Raw genomic sequence first — 15,538 nt, forward strand, 5'->3', positions numbered from 1 at the left:
AGACGGGGGAGAAAGGAGTAGGGTGGGTCTTTCAGCATCACTATTGGCATTTTAATTGCAGATGGCTAACCAATTTATTTGAGCATCCGATGAAGTGAGCTGTAGCTCACAAAAGCTTATGCTGAAATAAATTGGTTAGTCTCTAAAGTGCCACAAGTACTCCTTTTCTTTTTGCGAATACAGACTAACACGGCTGTTACTCTGAAACCTGTCAGGAAAGAATGTTCATGCTTGCAGTTTTCTGAGGAGTCCTGTGATCTTAAAGATGCAAGTGTTATGCACCTTCCCTGACCCCAGTCCATATTGTTCTTGGTAAAGTGTCCCCGGTGATCCACCAACACTTGCATAACCATAGAATAGTAGCCCTTTCTAATGATGTATTCTGTGGCAAGGTGGGCAGGTGCCAAAATACAGATATACATGCTATTGCCCCACTGCAGTTCAGGAACCACCATTATTGCAAAAATCCATCCGCTGTGTCCTGCACACTGCTGAGAGTCCTCCCTAACAGGAGACGATTAGTGGCCCTATATACTTGCATTATGGCAGCCCCACACTGTGGATTTTCCAACTGCAAAATGATTTTCCATTGACTGGTAGCAATCTGGCATTGCAAACTTCCAGAGAGTGATCTCTACTTGTTTTTCCATTGTCAATGCAGTTCTCATTTTGGTGTCGCTGCACTGGAGAGTTGAGGTGAGCTTGGTACACAGATCCAGGAATGTGGCCTTTGTATCCAAAACTTTTGCAGCCTCTGCTCATTGTCCCAAACCTATATTACAATGAGATCCCTCCAGTCAGTGTTTGTTTCTGGGGCCCAAAAGTACTGCTCCATCGTCTGCAGCTGCTTTGTGAACACCACCCACAACTTGAATTGTTTTTCACTATGTCCCTTAGCAAGCTATGCTCGAAGAAATTGTTATGGCCCCCATTGTTGTGGTACTTCTGTGGGTTTCCAAATAAAAGAGAATTGAGCATCCTATATTTGCAACATTCATGAGAACAGTGCAGAGCTCTGCTGGCTCCATGCTTCTGTGAGAGATGGTGAATCCTAAAAAGTGCTGTACAGGTTTCTGGGGTTTTTTTTTTTTAAAGGCATGAAAATTATGGGATATGGATGGCATTAGGAAATTCAGCACGTTGCATGCTGGGAACTTGACCTTTGCATCCAGAGATCCCTGGGCAAGTCATTTCTATCCACAACATATTCTGAAAATTTTCCAAAAGGCAACGCACCAGATGGCAGCATGTGGCACACTGAGGTGCTTACCTGCAGCGCACTGCACTTTGCATCAACACACTCTTGGTAAGTACCTGCAGTGTCAATGCAAGCCATGTATGCACACTCCCGAGCAATATACAAGTTTTGGTGGCTGTCTGCCAATGTAATTTGCATCAACCAAAGTGTGTAGTATAGCTGTGTCCTAAGGCTCCTTTAAAGTGAGTATAAATGTAATTATGTTTGTCTTGAAGGCCTCTTTATTCTGCCAGAGTGGCATAAAAGGGCCTTAGTGTGTATGAAAATCAAAATCCATCTCTTCGTAGTTAAAATCTCAAGCTAGTGTTATATTAAGGTTTTTATTGTTTTGATTTGGGATTTTTTGCACACAATTATTTCTTGCTTGGGTGTATATTACAATAGGTACCATGCACTTTTGTTCCATAATATCATGAGCTACTACGTACAGTTCAAACCAGGTTTTGTCAAAAACGTTTCAGTTGTGTTTTGTTTTTGTTTTTATGAACTTGTGGTAGTTTTGGATTCATGGTGTTTAGAAATGTTGATGTCTGTTATTCACCAAAATGTCTTTAACCATGATGCTTTACATTTTCTTGTATTTTTTTTTAAGAAAGCACAATAATATGAAATGCTTTTATTTTTACATTCCAAAATTTTTTTTTTTTTGTTTTATTAAAACCTGTAGCACCAAATGTAGTGTATCTGACTAGGTTAGTATCTCTTTAAAGAGTTTGTGAGCCCTCTAGTGGTACCCACTGTTTTCAAAAGCCACCAGAAACCAGTCAGAGCAGAGGTATGGGTGTAGCTATGCTTTGTATGTTTGTGTATATTTAATAAGCACAGTTGTTTGGGATCCTGCTGTGCTGTGTTGTTTCTTCATATTGTTTTTGTTGTGGGGAAAAGCAAAAACCACCGTACTGAACCAGAGCACCAAGAACCTCCCAAAACAGAACTTGCAAAAAGTCTAAAATGTTCAATACAATGTTTTAGTTTATCAGTTTTTCCAATTACAAATGTTCTACTTAACAGACTCTCACACAAAAACTAAAGACACTTTAGGCAGCCAAATTATGAGACCCCACCTAAATTGTTCTTCATTTTACAGCCCCTCCAGCTATCAGCTCCCAACCTTCCTAGATTCCTGTAAGATAAGTTGGGCTTTGCAGCATGCCTGGAATGGTGCAAAATCTAGGCACTAATGGACCAAGGAGGGAAGCAAATTCCTGAGCCAAGGGCCTTGAATGGGGAGTTCCCTTCTTATTCCTGAGCTACCAAAGGTTTTGGAGGGGGTTTACTCATCTCCACTAACACATATGAAAAAATAAAGTATTTAAAGATTTGAAGAAGATAATGAGAAATATATGGTCCATCTGAATAGATATCAAATAGCACTTGTAACTGTGAAAGCTAGAACATTTTTTCTCAAACACATTTAACTCTGCTCCTATTTAATGCATCCGTGTTTTGAGGTTATAAAATATAAGCTAAGTAAACTCAATGAACAGCTATCAAAAGATGCAGATTTTAAATTAACTGTAATATAAATCAGTGTAAAAAGGGAAATGTCTATTTAAGTGCAGCTGTGATTGTTTTCTGTTGTAAAATGCTGAGATTTTACTTTTGATTCTCTGGAGTACACAGTGTGACAGTGAGATCGAAATCTTCTTCCACATTATCTCAATACAGGGCATATGTGCAGGGGAGATGTGGCGTGGGCCTTTTCTGTGGCCACTACTGCTCTGCCTCCGTCCCCTCACAACACCTTTCAGCCAGTGGATTGGCATAGCCTTGAATGCTCCAATCTCATTCCATGTAATGCAGGGAGCCTACACAGAGCTAAGTTCCATTGTGTGTATAGGGTCTGAATCCCCTAAGCAGCACAGGGAATCCTGACCCATCCATGGAATAGAATGACATTCGTTCTGCTCTGTCCAAGGCTTAATGGGAGATGGGGTGGGGGCAGGCAGGATTGGTTTCTAAATTAACAAAGAGCAGTGCACCAGTCACAGCATTCTCAGCACCCCTTTTCTCCAAAAGCAAAATGACCTTGAACTATAGAATCTTCACATCTAGATTAGACTTGCTTCTCATGCTACCAAAAAAGGTTTTCTCCTTGTTTACAGAAATAAACATAGTTTTAAATTCCCTCTCTTATGCTGTGTTTCTGTCTAGTTTTGAAGATTTGCGCTGCATACCTCTTTCCTGAATGACAATGTGCTTATTGGATGGTTCTAAGAACTACTTGGTATTACCCAAACAGCTCTGATAGCAATTCGTAACACCAGAATGTGACATGCAGGAGGGTGCTTGCAAATATACAAGAGGGTCTTTACGTTACATTTAGAAAAGTAAAGTATTTGTATTGAGATTATGTAGCAGAACCCAGACAAGTGACAGAGGAAAAATGTAACATGCACACTTGGTTTGTGTGTTTGCCTCTAGGAAAGAAGTACCAGTAAGTGAAGCAAGAATTTATGATATAAAATTGCAGGGCACAGTTATCCACCAATAAGAGTCAGTTTAATGATAGCACCATTTTGTATGTAAATGTATGTTTGAATTTGAGTTAACCATTTCAGGCCAGGAAGAGTATTCTAGTCTCTTAGGGAAAATTGTGCCCTTCCACACAACAAGGAAATTAGATGGAAAATTCCATAGCTTCACAGCCACAGAATTCTACCTAGTGGGAGAGAGATGGGGTGTGCCCCCTCCTGGTCTTCTAGCGTGGGCAGGTGACATTACCCGTCCAAACTGAAGACATCCCGAGTGCTATAAGATAATTCCAGATGTCAGGGCAGCCACTCCAGGTCAAAACATATGCATAGAAGGCCATTTCCTCCACCATCACTTCCCATGATTCCCTCCGTGGCAGCACAGCTCCCTAGTGAGCGATGCTCCCACTACTTTCCAATCCATGCTTCAGTGAAATCTCTATTCTCTTATGGTCTACATAAGAACGGCTATACTGGGTCAGACCAAAGGTCCATCTAGCCCAGTATCCTGTCTTCCAACAGTGGCCAGTGCCAGGTGTCCCAGAAGGAATGAACAGAACAGGTAATCAAGTGATCCATTCCCTGTCAGTCCTTCCCAGCTTCTAGCAAACAGAAGCTAGGGACACCATTCCTCACCTGTCTAGTCTCACTTTTTATTATTAAATGAATAGTACATTTTGCATTGAAAGAGTGTTAAATTAATTGTGATGTTCTTTGAATCTGCATTAAGCACAATAAAAATAAAAAGAAATAAATTAATAAATACATCAGTGATAGTGCTGAGAGCGGTTTTCCCCATGCCCTGTCTTCTTCCCACCCAGTCACTCCGTCTTCCAAAACCAAGGAAGTGTACCTGTGAAGAGACTGCATGTGTGTGTGTGTGTGTGTGTGATGATGATGATGATGCCCCTTAAATAATATTTCTGAAGATGTTTCAGTCTTCTCCTGCCTTTTATTACTCTCCAGGAGAGTCAGCAGCTCACTTGATAACATCCTTGAGGTAGCCATGGGAGATATTTCCAAAAGTAGTGTATGTTACCAGTATTATAATTCTTGTATAACAAATTTACTTGCCTCTTTCTGTCTTTTTAATTATTTTCCAGTTTTTAACAAATTCCTTTGCTTGGTCCCTCCTCAGATAAGTGTTAGAATATTATAGTTCACTGAATGGGCTGTAAAGGGGGACACTGATTGCATAATGTGGTTATCAGCTTTGCTAAAAACCCTAATGGTAATATTTTTCTTGTCCTAATCACAGAGATGATGGTGTCTCTTTGGTGTTTCTGTGCTATTTATTTAGCTATAATGTGAAAGAGAACCCCACCTTTTCACATGTGTCTCCAAATTAGATTGGAGTTAGCTCTTCAGTAGGTCTGATTATTAAATTTATATGCAATCCTTTTACACAATATAAAAGTAATAGAATTAAGAACAAAGTATATGACTAGTTGACATGCTGTTTCTTCAGTGTTTCAGTTCATGTTGTGCTAATTCATCTTGATATTTCAGATAATTTTAGACTTTGATAATAGTTCCCTTAAAAAGCTCTATAATATAGATTTTCCTTTAACAGTGAATAAAGATAATATATACAAAGTACTATTTTTCTGGTTGCTGTAAGAGTAAAGGAGTGCAAGAAGAAACTTGTAAGAAATATAATCTAGTAATAACAAATTTCTCAACGTGATGAGAGGCCTGATCCAGTACCCACAGAAGTCAGTGGAAGGACTCCCATTAAGTTCCATGGGCATTGGATCAGTCAGGCCTTAAAACAAAAGGAATTTGTGCTATGTCCCTTCTCTGACATGTCTTTTTAGACCTTGACCTGATTTTTGCAGATTTAGGCCTGATTTGCAAAACGGATATAGCTGTCTTTCTGTATTCAAGGGTTGCATTCTTCAACCTTCTAAAGAAAATAAAAATGTGATCTGGCATTTTCTCCTGCATTAAATGAAGCCCTGTTAATATTTACTTTTAATAGGTATTTGCTTAATGCAGTTATTGTGGAACACATTCCAACTTGTCCAAAGAATGATGTTTCCAACTGCTGAGTAAATGACCCTTGAATTATAAAGTTAGTTGTTCAATTTTAGCCAGAGGGATGATGCCACTTTTTATAAAATTGTGGTAAATACATTCCAGGTATTAAATACTCAGTGTACTGTTCCAGCATAACAAAGCCAACTGCAACCTTTGAAATACATTTTTTCTTATCTGTTTTTAAGAGAGATGAAGTGTTGGACTATGTCATATTGCTATAGGTTTGTTTTGAAGTCATATTTGGCAGGAAACTGTTTTTTGTTTTCTTTAATTGCCTCACTGAGACTGTTTATGCTAAGGAGATGTAATACTTTCCACAAAGAATAAACCGCAAATTCAGCACTGAGCACACAAAGAAAACAACATCCTCAGTTTTGCTTTTATTTATTTTTTCCTGTGTTTATTTTATAACTTGCTGCACTTCTTTTATAGGTTACCACTTCACAGTATAGCCGTTCTCTGGTTCTGTGCAGTCTCCTTGCCTATAGAAACTGGCTCCTCTATGCCAGCATCCCCTATTATTGCACTAATTTAATTTCTCAGCTTTCTTTCTTTCTCAGCTAAGCAGTAATCATGGATTTGTATGGCTACTGTGATGTAACTTTGAGAATGCTGTTCTGACATTTTGGCTGCCGTGCAAATGCCATTGTAGCTGCTTTTCTGTTTCTCTGAGCTGCAAATTTCAGGTGCTGCTGCAGACCTGTTTAAAGTAATGAAGGTTTCAGAGTAACAGCCGTGTTAGTCTGTATTTGCAAAAAGAAAAGGAGTACTTGTGGCACCTTAGTAATGAAGGTTATTCTTACTGAATACACTCTACTGGAAAAAATATATATGTGGAAAGTTGTCACAGTTTCAGTTAAGTACAGCACAATAGTATTAATGATGTCCTGATATGCTTGCCCATTGTATTATCAGCTTTCAGAATGATGGTAAGCTATTTTTCTTTTCTTTTAATAATAAACATGGCTCTTTGTCCTAGTGACTATGCATGATCATTTATACCCAAAACATGAATTACTGCATTTTACTGAGTAAAGTATATGTCTATAATATCAGCAGACAGAAATATATCAATACAGTACTTGTTTTAGCACACTTATATCACATCATGTGGAGGAAGAAGGTAGTTTGCTTTATTTATTATTATTACTTCTCATTCTCACTTCTACTTTCAGCCTTCCAGTTGGAAATGTACTGCAGAAACTGTCCACTGATGCCCTTTCAGCAGATGTTACCTCTAAATGTGATATGTTAAACATCTATTCTCTTCTCATTACAGCACTGAATGCAGTGACCATCTCTGAGGGGGACTATCATGGTGAAATATTGTGCAGCATATAACTGCAGTAACGCAGACACAAAGTTAAATCGGAAGCAGGGAATAACTTTTCATAGGTGAGCCTGATGATCATGGGTATCAGTGTATTCTGATTGCAGGTACTGCAGATGTTGGGTGGAATCTTAGGCAAAACTCCCAGTGATTTCAGTAGGGATTTCACCCTCTAAGTATTTTGACCAAGCAAACCTTCTCCCAAGCCTAGTATTCTGGAGTGGCAGCCTGATGCCAGGAGCTATCCCAGTGCAAGCCTTTCCTCCTGGCTGATGAATTGGACGCAGCACTTCCTGTCAGGAATTGGGAAGGAGCACTGATTGAGGAGTGTCATTTCAGCATACAAAAAAGCAGCAGCACAGCTAAGTGAGGTCCTGGCTTTCAGTGCAGGGACCTGATTAAGAGTAATAGCCAATTGGTGAAGTACAAAATGTTGTTTAAATTAAAACAAAAGACATATGTTCAATTATATTAATGAGGAATTGCACAGAAGAAAGAGGCCATGAATGACAGACAAAAAGATGGGAAGGGCCGTGGGAGAGAAGTGAGGGTTAGTACCTGTTAGTCAAGATTTTAATGTATGACAACTTGTGTTTAGTATTTTTCTTAGAGCATCATCTACACTAACATTGTTATTATTTCTCCCTTGGAATCTTTGAAAATTATTATACCATTTTGAAAGCGTAATTGATTTTCTGTACGTGGAGTCTATGCTGCTTCTGAGAACTGAGTGGCATGAAATTAAGTAGAACTGGGTTTGTGAATGTGACATGCATATCACAGAAACTAAGAAAGGGAAATAAGCCTATTAGGTCATCTAGTAAATTTCCTGAAGCTAATGAGCAATTGTTTTCTGCAGTATACTCTTCAGTGCTTTGTCCAGTCCATTTAAAATGACGTGATGAGCATTTCACCATTTACAAAGAACATGTGAGCACTATATGTGTGAAATTGTGTTGTGAGAGTCTTACAGTGTATCTAGTGAACTTAGAAGATGTATGTACGTTACTTCTTCCCCTCTAACTTTTTATCCAACTGGACGTTTTAATAAGGGGATTTGTGTTTCTCCCTGAGTACCTTCTCTTTTCAAACCTAGTGGGTAAGCAGTATGTTCTTTTTAGTTTTTATTTAATTGACCTGCCATCCTCACTAACTAATACTTTGCAATCTTTTAGCTTCTTTTTTCCCCCTGATATTCTTAGTGATTTACAAATGTAGGTGCGCATTATTATCCAGAGTTCTCAGACAGGCAAACTGAGACACAGAGAGATTTAAGTCACTTCCCCAAGGGCACAAGTGTAGTCAGTTGGAAAGTTGGGAATAGAATCTAGGTCCCTAACTCCTAGTCCATGCTCTGTGTACTGGACCATGCTGTTTCTCTCTGGCCCCAACTCAGCAAGGTACTTAAGTAAGTGCAGTTTTAATCATGTGAGTTGTCCCATTGACTGTAATGGACTGTATGGGTAGCATCACCCCTTAAAGTATAATTACTAAACAAAACCCAGCTGACATTCTTTGGTCTGTGAACTTTGTTATTTCTGTTTTAGGTTTCCCAAGGATAATAAGAAAAAACAGCAGTGGGCCCAGGCAGTACATCGGGCTGACCCCGTGAGTGGCAAACTCTGGACACCATCTGAATGGGACATGATTTGTTCTCAGCATTTCAATCCTGACTGCTTCAAAGAAATTAATGGAAAGAAATTTTTAAAGGAAGGGAGTTGTCCTTCTATATTTTCCTTTCCTGACAATTTTCAGGTATAAAATGTGACACACTGTGATTTCATTAAAAATAACTGATTCATTATCAACTGAAGTACATAACCGCCTCGGGTGGCAGGTTATTGGAGTGACATTTCACACAGAGTGCCATACTGTTACTAATATGCTAATAAACCTTTGTTAGGTCAACTAAAAATAGCTGTAGTAAAATCTTGGGGGTCAGGGGTGTTGAGGTGTCAGAGAGAGTGTATGTATATTAGTGGTTAAATTACGCATTCTAGAACTGTAATTTAAAACTGATTGGTTAAGTAAAAGCAAAAGCTGTGTCCTTGTGTCTAGTTCAGATTCTTTCAGCCTATATTATTTCTCTTAACTTAAAGACTGGAATGGTTAAATTTGTCACAGTATGGATCACATCTCAATAGAGAGAATTTCTCATGGACAGGTTTTCCTTCTATGAACAATTGCATAGGCTAGTACCTTTCTCATTCACACTTATGTGGACCAGGTCTCAACAGCTCTCTGGCAGTTTCTACTGTCTGCTGGGCTCTCTTTCCTAACAGTGAGCCTGATCTGGTGCCTGTAGAAGCAGATGTGAAGGAGGTGAAGTCAACACCTAATATAACATTTATAAAACCTGGCTTTGCTGATGAAAACCCCATTGCCACCAACCTTAATTCTGAGAGCTGAAGTTCTCTCTGAACTTTAATTGCGTTCTTTTTTTTTTTTTTTTTTTTTTTTTGAAGAGAATAGATAATTCTCTACGGAGATCAAAACGTGCTGGCATAGTTCTAGAAAATCCTCCTCTCGAGGCAGATCCCAGTGAGGTGCATGTTACGCCAGCCACGGTAACGGTAAGCATCAGAACTGTGACTGAATGCTGAAAGAATAGTGTCATAACGTGAGCCTTTCCTTTTGTATTTCCTGTATTAATGACCAATTCTGTGTCAATTTGAATTGGAGAAATACTTGTTTATTTTAGCATTTAAAAATAATCTGGGATACTGCATGATGCTGTGCTTTATTGGTCTTGGAGCAACAATTAATATTTGTTAGGCTTATTGGAGAACAAAAAATACAAAGATGTAAAAATGTTGTAAAATGTGCATGTGTAGGGTTTACAGTGAGGCAACAGACATGTGCCACGAAGCGATTAAAATACATGGACTGAAATCCTGGCTCCATTGAAGACCATGATAGTTCTGCCACTGATCTCAATAGGGTCAGGATTATACCCATAGTATAAGACCACTGGAGAGAATTTTGAGCAGAACTAGATATCAGAAAACTCATCTCCTTGTCTTTCAGTAACTTGTCTAATGTGCAACAAATTAATGTTCTTCACATTCAGTCATGAAGCACCTGTGTCATGCGACCATATGTGAGTGCATATGAACTAGCCTGAAAGAGGGCATTTGAATTTCCAAGGTTATACAGGACTCCCGTTTCTCATTGCTGTTGGAGTGAGAGAAAGGCAGAAAAGTTTTTTAAAAGTTGAGAAAAAGCTGTATCCCGTTAATTCTTTTTTGGGGGCATAACATCATGTACACACTCCGTTCAAGGTTTCATTTCTCTGTTGTTGTTTTCTACAAAAGGAAACAGCAAACAACCCAAAAAGATTAACAGAAAATTTCAGCTGTTCTCATGAGGTAGACACCAATGGGATGTGTAATACACAGGACACAGTAATGGTGAGCATCAAACTACAATGGGTATACTTCCTCCTTTTACATTCTTTCTGTTTTAGGCTTTTTAAAATGTTCTCTTGTTGACACTGAGTCCAATCTTAAAGCCCTTATACACTCAAAACTCCTACTGACTCCACACTATCCGTGAGAATCTTAGTATATTGGAACATAAGATAAAAGGCTCAATGATTTTGTTTTAAATGTTTTGTTCACAGTTCAAGATAGCATTTGCCTATAGTTACCACACAGTGCTAGAGGAGGTAGTTCTGTTTCCCTGTATATTTAGGGAAAGAAATAAATGAAGCAAAAGCTCTCAGATATTTAGCAGTAGCCACTGTATATGAAATGAGTACATGCTTGCAGTCCAGTTCCAAGTGGACAGGTGTCTGCCTCTCAAAAGCCACTCTCACAATTGAAACTGTTGTTAACCATTGCCATAGAGAAGCTTGAAAGATTGATTGGACATGGAGATAGAACCACCCTCTTGGCTTTACAGGTGGTACCTTCACCAGGTCAAGGTGCACCTAAGGCCTGGTCTACACTGCAGGGGGGGGAATCAATCTACGTTACGCAACTTCAGCTACATGAATAACGTAGCTGAAGTCGACGTACTTATATCTGCTCACCGCAGTGTCTTCACTGTGGTGAGTCGACTGCTGCTGCTCCCCTGTTGACTCCGCCTGCGCCTCACGCCGGTGGAGTACAGGAGTTGATGGGAGAGTGCTCGGCAGTCGATTTATTGGGTCTAGACTAGATGCGATAAATCTACCCTCACTGGATTGATCGCTGCCTGCTGATCCGGCGGGAAGTATAGACATACCTTTAGGCACTAAACTAACTTCGTAAGTGAAAAATAAAAAAAAATTCTGAAAACTGTAGAAGTCGGTTCTACATCCATGTAAGCTAGTTCAGGACAAAATGCCCAGCTGATCAGAGGGAAAAAATTACATTTTATATGTAAATGAGGTATCCAGAAGGTGTAACTCTTACATATGTGAACTTAACTCTTTCCATGGCATGCTATATTAAGGGCTAAATTGCTAACACTTCGACCTCTGAGCCCAGAACTCAAGGGAAGTGCTGCTTCAGTAGTGCAGCTTTAGGGAGAGAAATGTTCTCATCCTTTGGAAAAAGAAAAGGAGGACTTGTGGCACCCAACAAATTTATTTGCGCATAAGCTTTCATGAGCTACAGCTCACTTCATCGGATGCATGCAGTGGAAAATACAGTGGGGAGATTTATATACACAGAGAACATGAAACAATGGGTGTTACCATACACACTGTAACGAGAGTGATCAGGTAAGGTGAGCTATTACCAGCAGGAGTGTGGGGGGGGGGAAACCTTTTGTAGTGATGATCAAGGTGGGCCATTTCCAGCAGTTGACAAGAACGTGTGAGGAACAGTGGCAGAGAGGGGGGAAATAAACATGGGGAAATAGTTTTACTTTGTGTAATGACACATCCACTCCCAGTCTGTATTCAAGCCTAAGTTAATTGTATCCAGTTTACAAATTAATTCCAATTCAGCAGTCTCTCGTTGGAGTCTGTCTGTTTTTGAAGTTTTTTTTGTTGAAGAATTGCCACTTTTTAGGTCTGTAATCGAGTGACCAAAGAGATTGAAGTGTTCTCTGACTGTTTTTTGAATGTTATAATTCTTGATGTCTGATTTGTGTCCATTTATTCTTTTACGTAGAGACCGTCCAGTTTGGCCAATGTACATGGCAGAGGGGCATTGCTGGTACGTATCACATTGGTAGATGTGCAGGTGAACAAGCCTCTGATAGTGTGGCTGATGAGATTAGGCCCTATGATGGTGTCCCCTGAATAGATATGTGGACACAGTTGGCAATGGGCTTTGTTGCAAGGATAGGTTCCTGGGTTAGTGGTTTTGTTGTGTGGTTGCTAGTGAGTATTTGCTTCAGGTTGGGGGGCTGTCTGTAAGCAAGGACCGGCCTGTCTCCCAAGATCTGTGAGAGTGATGGGTCATCCTTCAGGATAGGTTGTAGATCCTTGATGAGGCGTTGGAGAGGTTTTAGTTGGGGGCTGAAGGTGACGGCTAGTGGTGTTCTGTTATTTTCTTTGTTGGGCCTGTCCTGTAGTAGGTAACTTGTGGGTACTCTTCTGGCTCTGTCAATCTGTTTCTTCACTTCAGCAGGCAGGTATTGTAGTTGTACGAACGCTTGATAGAGATCTTGTAGGTATTTGTCTCTGTCTGAGGGGTTGGAGCAAATGCAGTTGTATTGTAGAGCTTGGCTGTAGACAATGGATCATGTGGTGTGGTCTGGATGAAAGCTGGAGGCATGTAGGTAAGCATAGCGGTCAGTAGGTTTCCAGTATAGGGTGGTGTTTATGTGACCATCGCTTATTAGCACCATAGTGTCCAGGAAGTGGATCTCTTGTGTGGACTGGTCCAGGCTGAGGTTGATGGTGGGATGGAAATTGTTGAAATCATGGTGGAATTCCTCAAGGGCTTCTTTTCCATGGGTCCAGATGATGACGATGTCATCAGTGTAGCGCAAGTAGAATAGGGCATTAGGGGATGAGAGCTGAGGAAGCATTGTTCTAAGTCAGCCATAAAAATGTTGGCATACTGTGGGGCCATGCGCGTACCCATAGCAGTGCTGCTGATTTGAAGATATACATTGTCCCCAAATGTGAAATAGTTATGAGTGAGGACAAAGTCACAAAGTTCAGCCACCAGGTTTGCCGTGACATTATCGGGAATACTGTTCCTGACGGCTTGTAGTCCATCTTTGTGTGGAATGTTGGTGTAGAGGGCTTCTACATCCATAGTGGCCAAGATGGTGTTATCAGGAAGATCACTGATGGATTGTAGTTTCCTCAGGAAGTCAGTGGTGTCTCGAAGATAGCTGGGAGTGCTGGTTGCGTAGGGCCTGAGGAGGGAGTCTACATAACCAGACAATCCTGCTATCAGGATGCCAATGCCTGAGATGATGGGGCGTCCAGGATTTCCAGGTTTATGGATCTTGGGTAGCAGATAGAATACCCCTGGTCGGGGTTCTAGGGGTGTGTCTGTGCGGATTTGTTCTTGTGCTTTTTTAGGGAGTTTCTTGAGCTGATGGTGTAAAAAGAAGGATTCTGGGTGGACTCCTCCTGAAACAACAGACTGGACTTCTACATAGAGTGCTTCCGCCGATGTGCACGGGCTGAAATTGTGGAAAAGCAGCATCACTTGCCCCATAACCTCAGCTGTGCGGAACACAATGCCATCCACAGCCTCAGAAACAACTCTGCCATCATAATCAAAAAGGCTGACAAAGGAGGTGCTGTCGTCATCATGAATAGGTCGGAATATGAACAAGAGGTTGCTAGGCAGCTCTCCAACACCACTTTCTACAAACCATTACCCTCTGATCCCACTGAGGGTTACCAAAAGAAACTACACCATCTGCTCAAGAAACTCCCTGTGTATGATAGCACCCATTGTTTCATGTTCTCTGTGTATATAAATCTCCCCACTGTATTTTCCACTGCATGCATCCGATGAAGTGAGCTGTAGCTCACGAAAGCTTATGCTCAGATAAATTGGTTAGTCTCTAAGGTGCCACAAGTACTCCTTTTCTTTTTGCGGATACAGACCAACACAGCTGCTACTCTGAAACTCATCCTATGGATGAGCCATTATTCCAAAGTCCCCTTTGCTAATCTCATGGTGTTTCAGGTGGATTTTAAAGATTGCATGAGAACCTTGATGTTTTGGTCAGCATCCCTTGCCTTTATACACTAGGCTGCAATGTTCAAGGCAGTGGATGAGTTATTGCTGACCCCACCGTGCACTTTTAACAAATCTGAATAAATAATAGCTGCCGCATTAGTCTACACTATCATCACACTATGGCTATACAGCTCATTAAAAAATTCTTAGGTGTTGAGCCAGACCCCTATCTTAACATGTCCTATTTATTTGAGCATTCAGTGGATTCTATATCCTGTGTCCACTTCTTATACCTTTGAGGATTCTCCTGCGGGCAGAGGTTAAACGGGGCCAGTACATGGCAATGCAACATGTCAGCAGGTGATTCTTCCACTACAGACTTTAAATCAACGGAGCTGACGCCTAAGGGTGTATTGTAGTAGGGCCAGAATGAGCTCTGGTACTTATGTCTGGCAGATGAAGTCTAGTACCCCATCTTTTAATCAGATCTGCTAGCTTGTCTTCAGTGGGGCTCTATATAGGCACAAAGACACTCTGCAAATGGATCTGATTGTAGACTTGTATCGTACTTTCTTTCCCCTCTCCACAGCGCTTTGCTCCATGTTGTTATGAGTTCCTCATCCTACTCTCAGTTCCACCATGGAGCTGCAATACGTGGAAGCTTTTTAGTTTTGGTTTGTTTTTTGGTAAATTAAGCCCCAGTTAGCTCTGATACTAACGAATACAGCAAAAATCCAGCATTGTTGCTTTCTTTTATCTTTAAATTAGACAGACCACCATTACCATATCGCAGACAGTCCAAAAACTCTGAAGAGGAAATTGGATGAACTTTTAGCAGAGAATCACAAGCTCAGAAGAAAATTAAGGAATGCTTCTGATCAAGAAGAGAGACTCCATAAAAATGTGGAAATCTTCTTGGACAAGCTGCACTCTAAAGACATGTTGTCGAGGGAAGTAACGTGATTGCTAGATCTGTGCAAAGGGCATGGGCTGAATGACAGATCTTCTCTCCCACTGCACCCAGCTGTTGGATAAGAAATGTTCACTAATGTTTATTGCTATACATGTCATTTTTGAATGTATTTATTAAATAAAAAGACATGTAAACACTACTGAAGTTTTCATATAAAAGCTAGAAACTTCAACGTTAAGATTGGCACTTGTGGTGTTCAGGGAGCGAATGTCAGCCTTTTCTTTTAATCCCTGTCTCCTCTTCATTTGTCCCACACGGGGACAATGAATATATATACCCCATATATTTTAGATATATAGTTTCATGGAGGGTGGATGGGAGTTTTACTGTTTCTTTGTTTGTTTGTTTTTAAAGTCTTCTGTAGACATTTACTAAGTG

The 15,538-nt window shown here is 40.3% G+C and overlaps 1 protein-coding gene across 5 annotated transcripts in view; it reads left to right on the forward strand.

Moving 5' to 3' along the window:
• Positions 1-15,299, forward strand: part of LOC311521185 (THAP domain-containing protein 6-like) — a 37,487-nt gene extending 22,188 nt beyond the window's left edge. For 2 of the 5 annotated variants that reach the window (XM_084629361.1, XM_084629362.1), the window contains exons 2-7: positions 7,052-7,167; positions 8,650-8,857; positions 9,568-9,675; positions 10,417-10,512; positions 12,205-12,249; positions 14,956-15,299. In XM_084629361.1, the coding sequence (XP_084485487.1) occupies positions 7,088-7,167; positions 8,650-8,857; positions 9,568-9,675; positions 10,417-10,512; positions 12,205-12,249; positions 14,956-15,150 (732 nt within the window). In that variant the 5' untranslated portion in view covers positions 7,052-7,087 and the 3' untranslated portion in view covers positions 15,151-15,299. The remainder of the gene's footprint in view (positions 1-7,051; positions 7,168-8,649; positions 8,858-9,567; positions 9,676-10,416; positions 10,513-12,204; positions 12,250-14,955) is intronic. The other 3 variants (XM_084629363.1, XM_084629364.1, XM_084629365.1) reach the window with 3 other exon arrangements.
• The last annotated feature ends 239 nt before the right edge of the window (positions 15,300-15,538 follow it).

This window comes from Lepidochelys olivacea, assembly GCF_965140295.1.
Source record: "Lepidochelys olivacea isolate rLepOli2 genome assembly, chromosome: 5".
Classification (NCBI taxonomy): domain Eukaryota; kingdom Metazoa; phylum Chordata; order Testudines; family Cheloniidae; genus Lepidochelys; species Lepidochelys olivacea.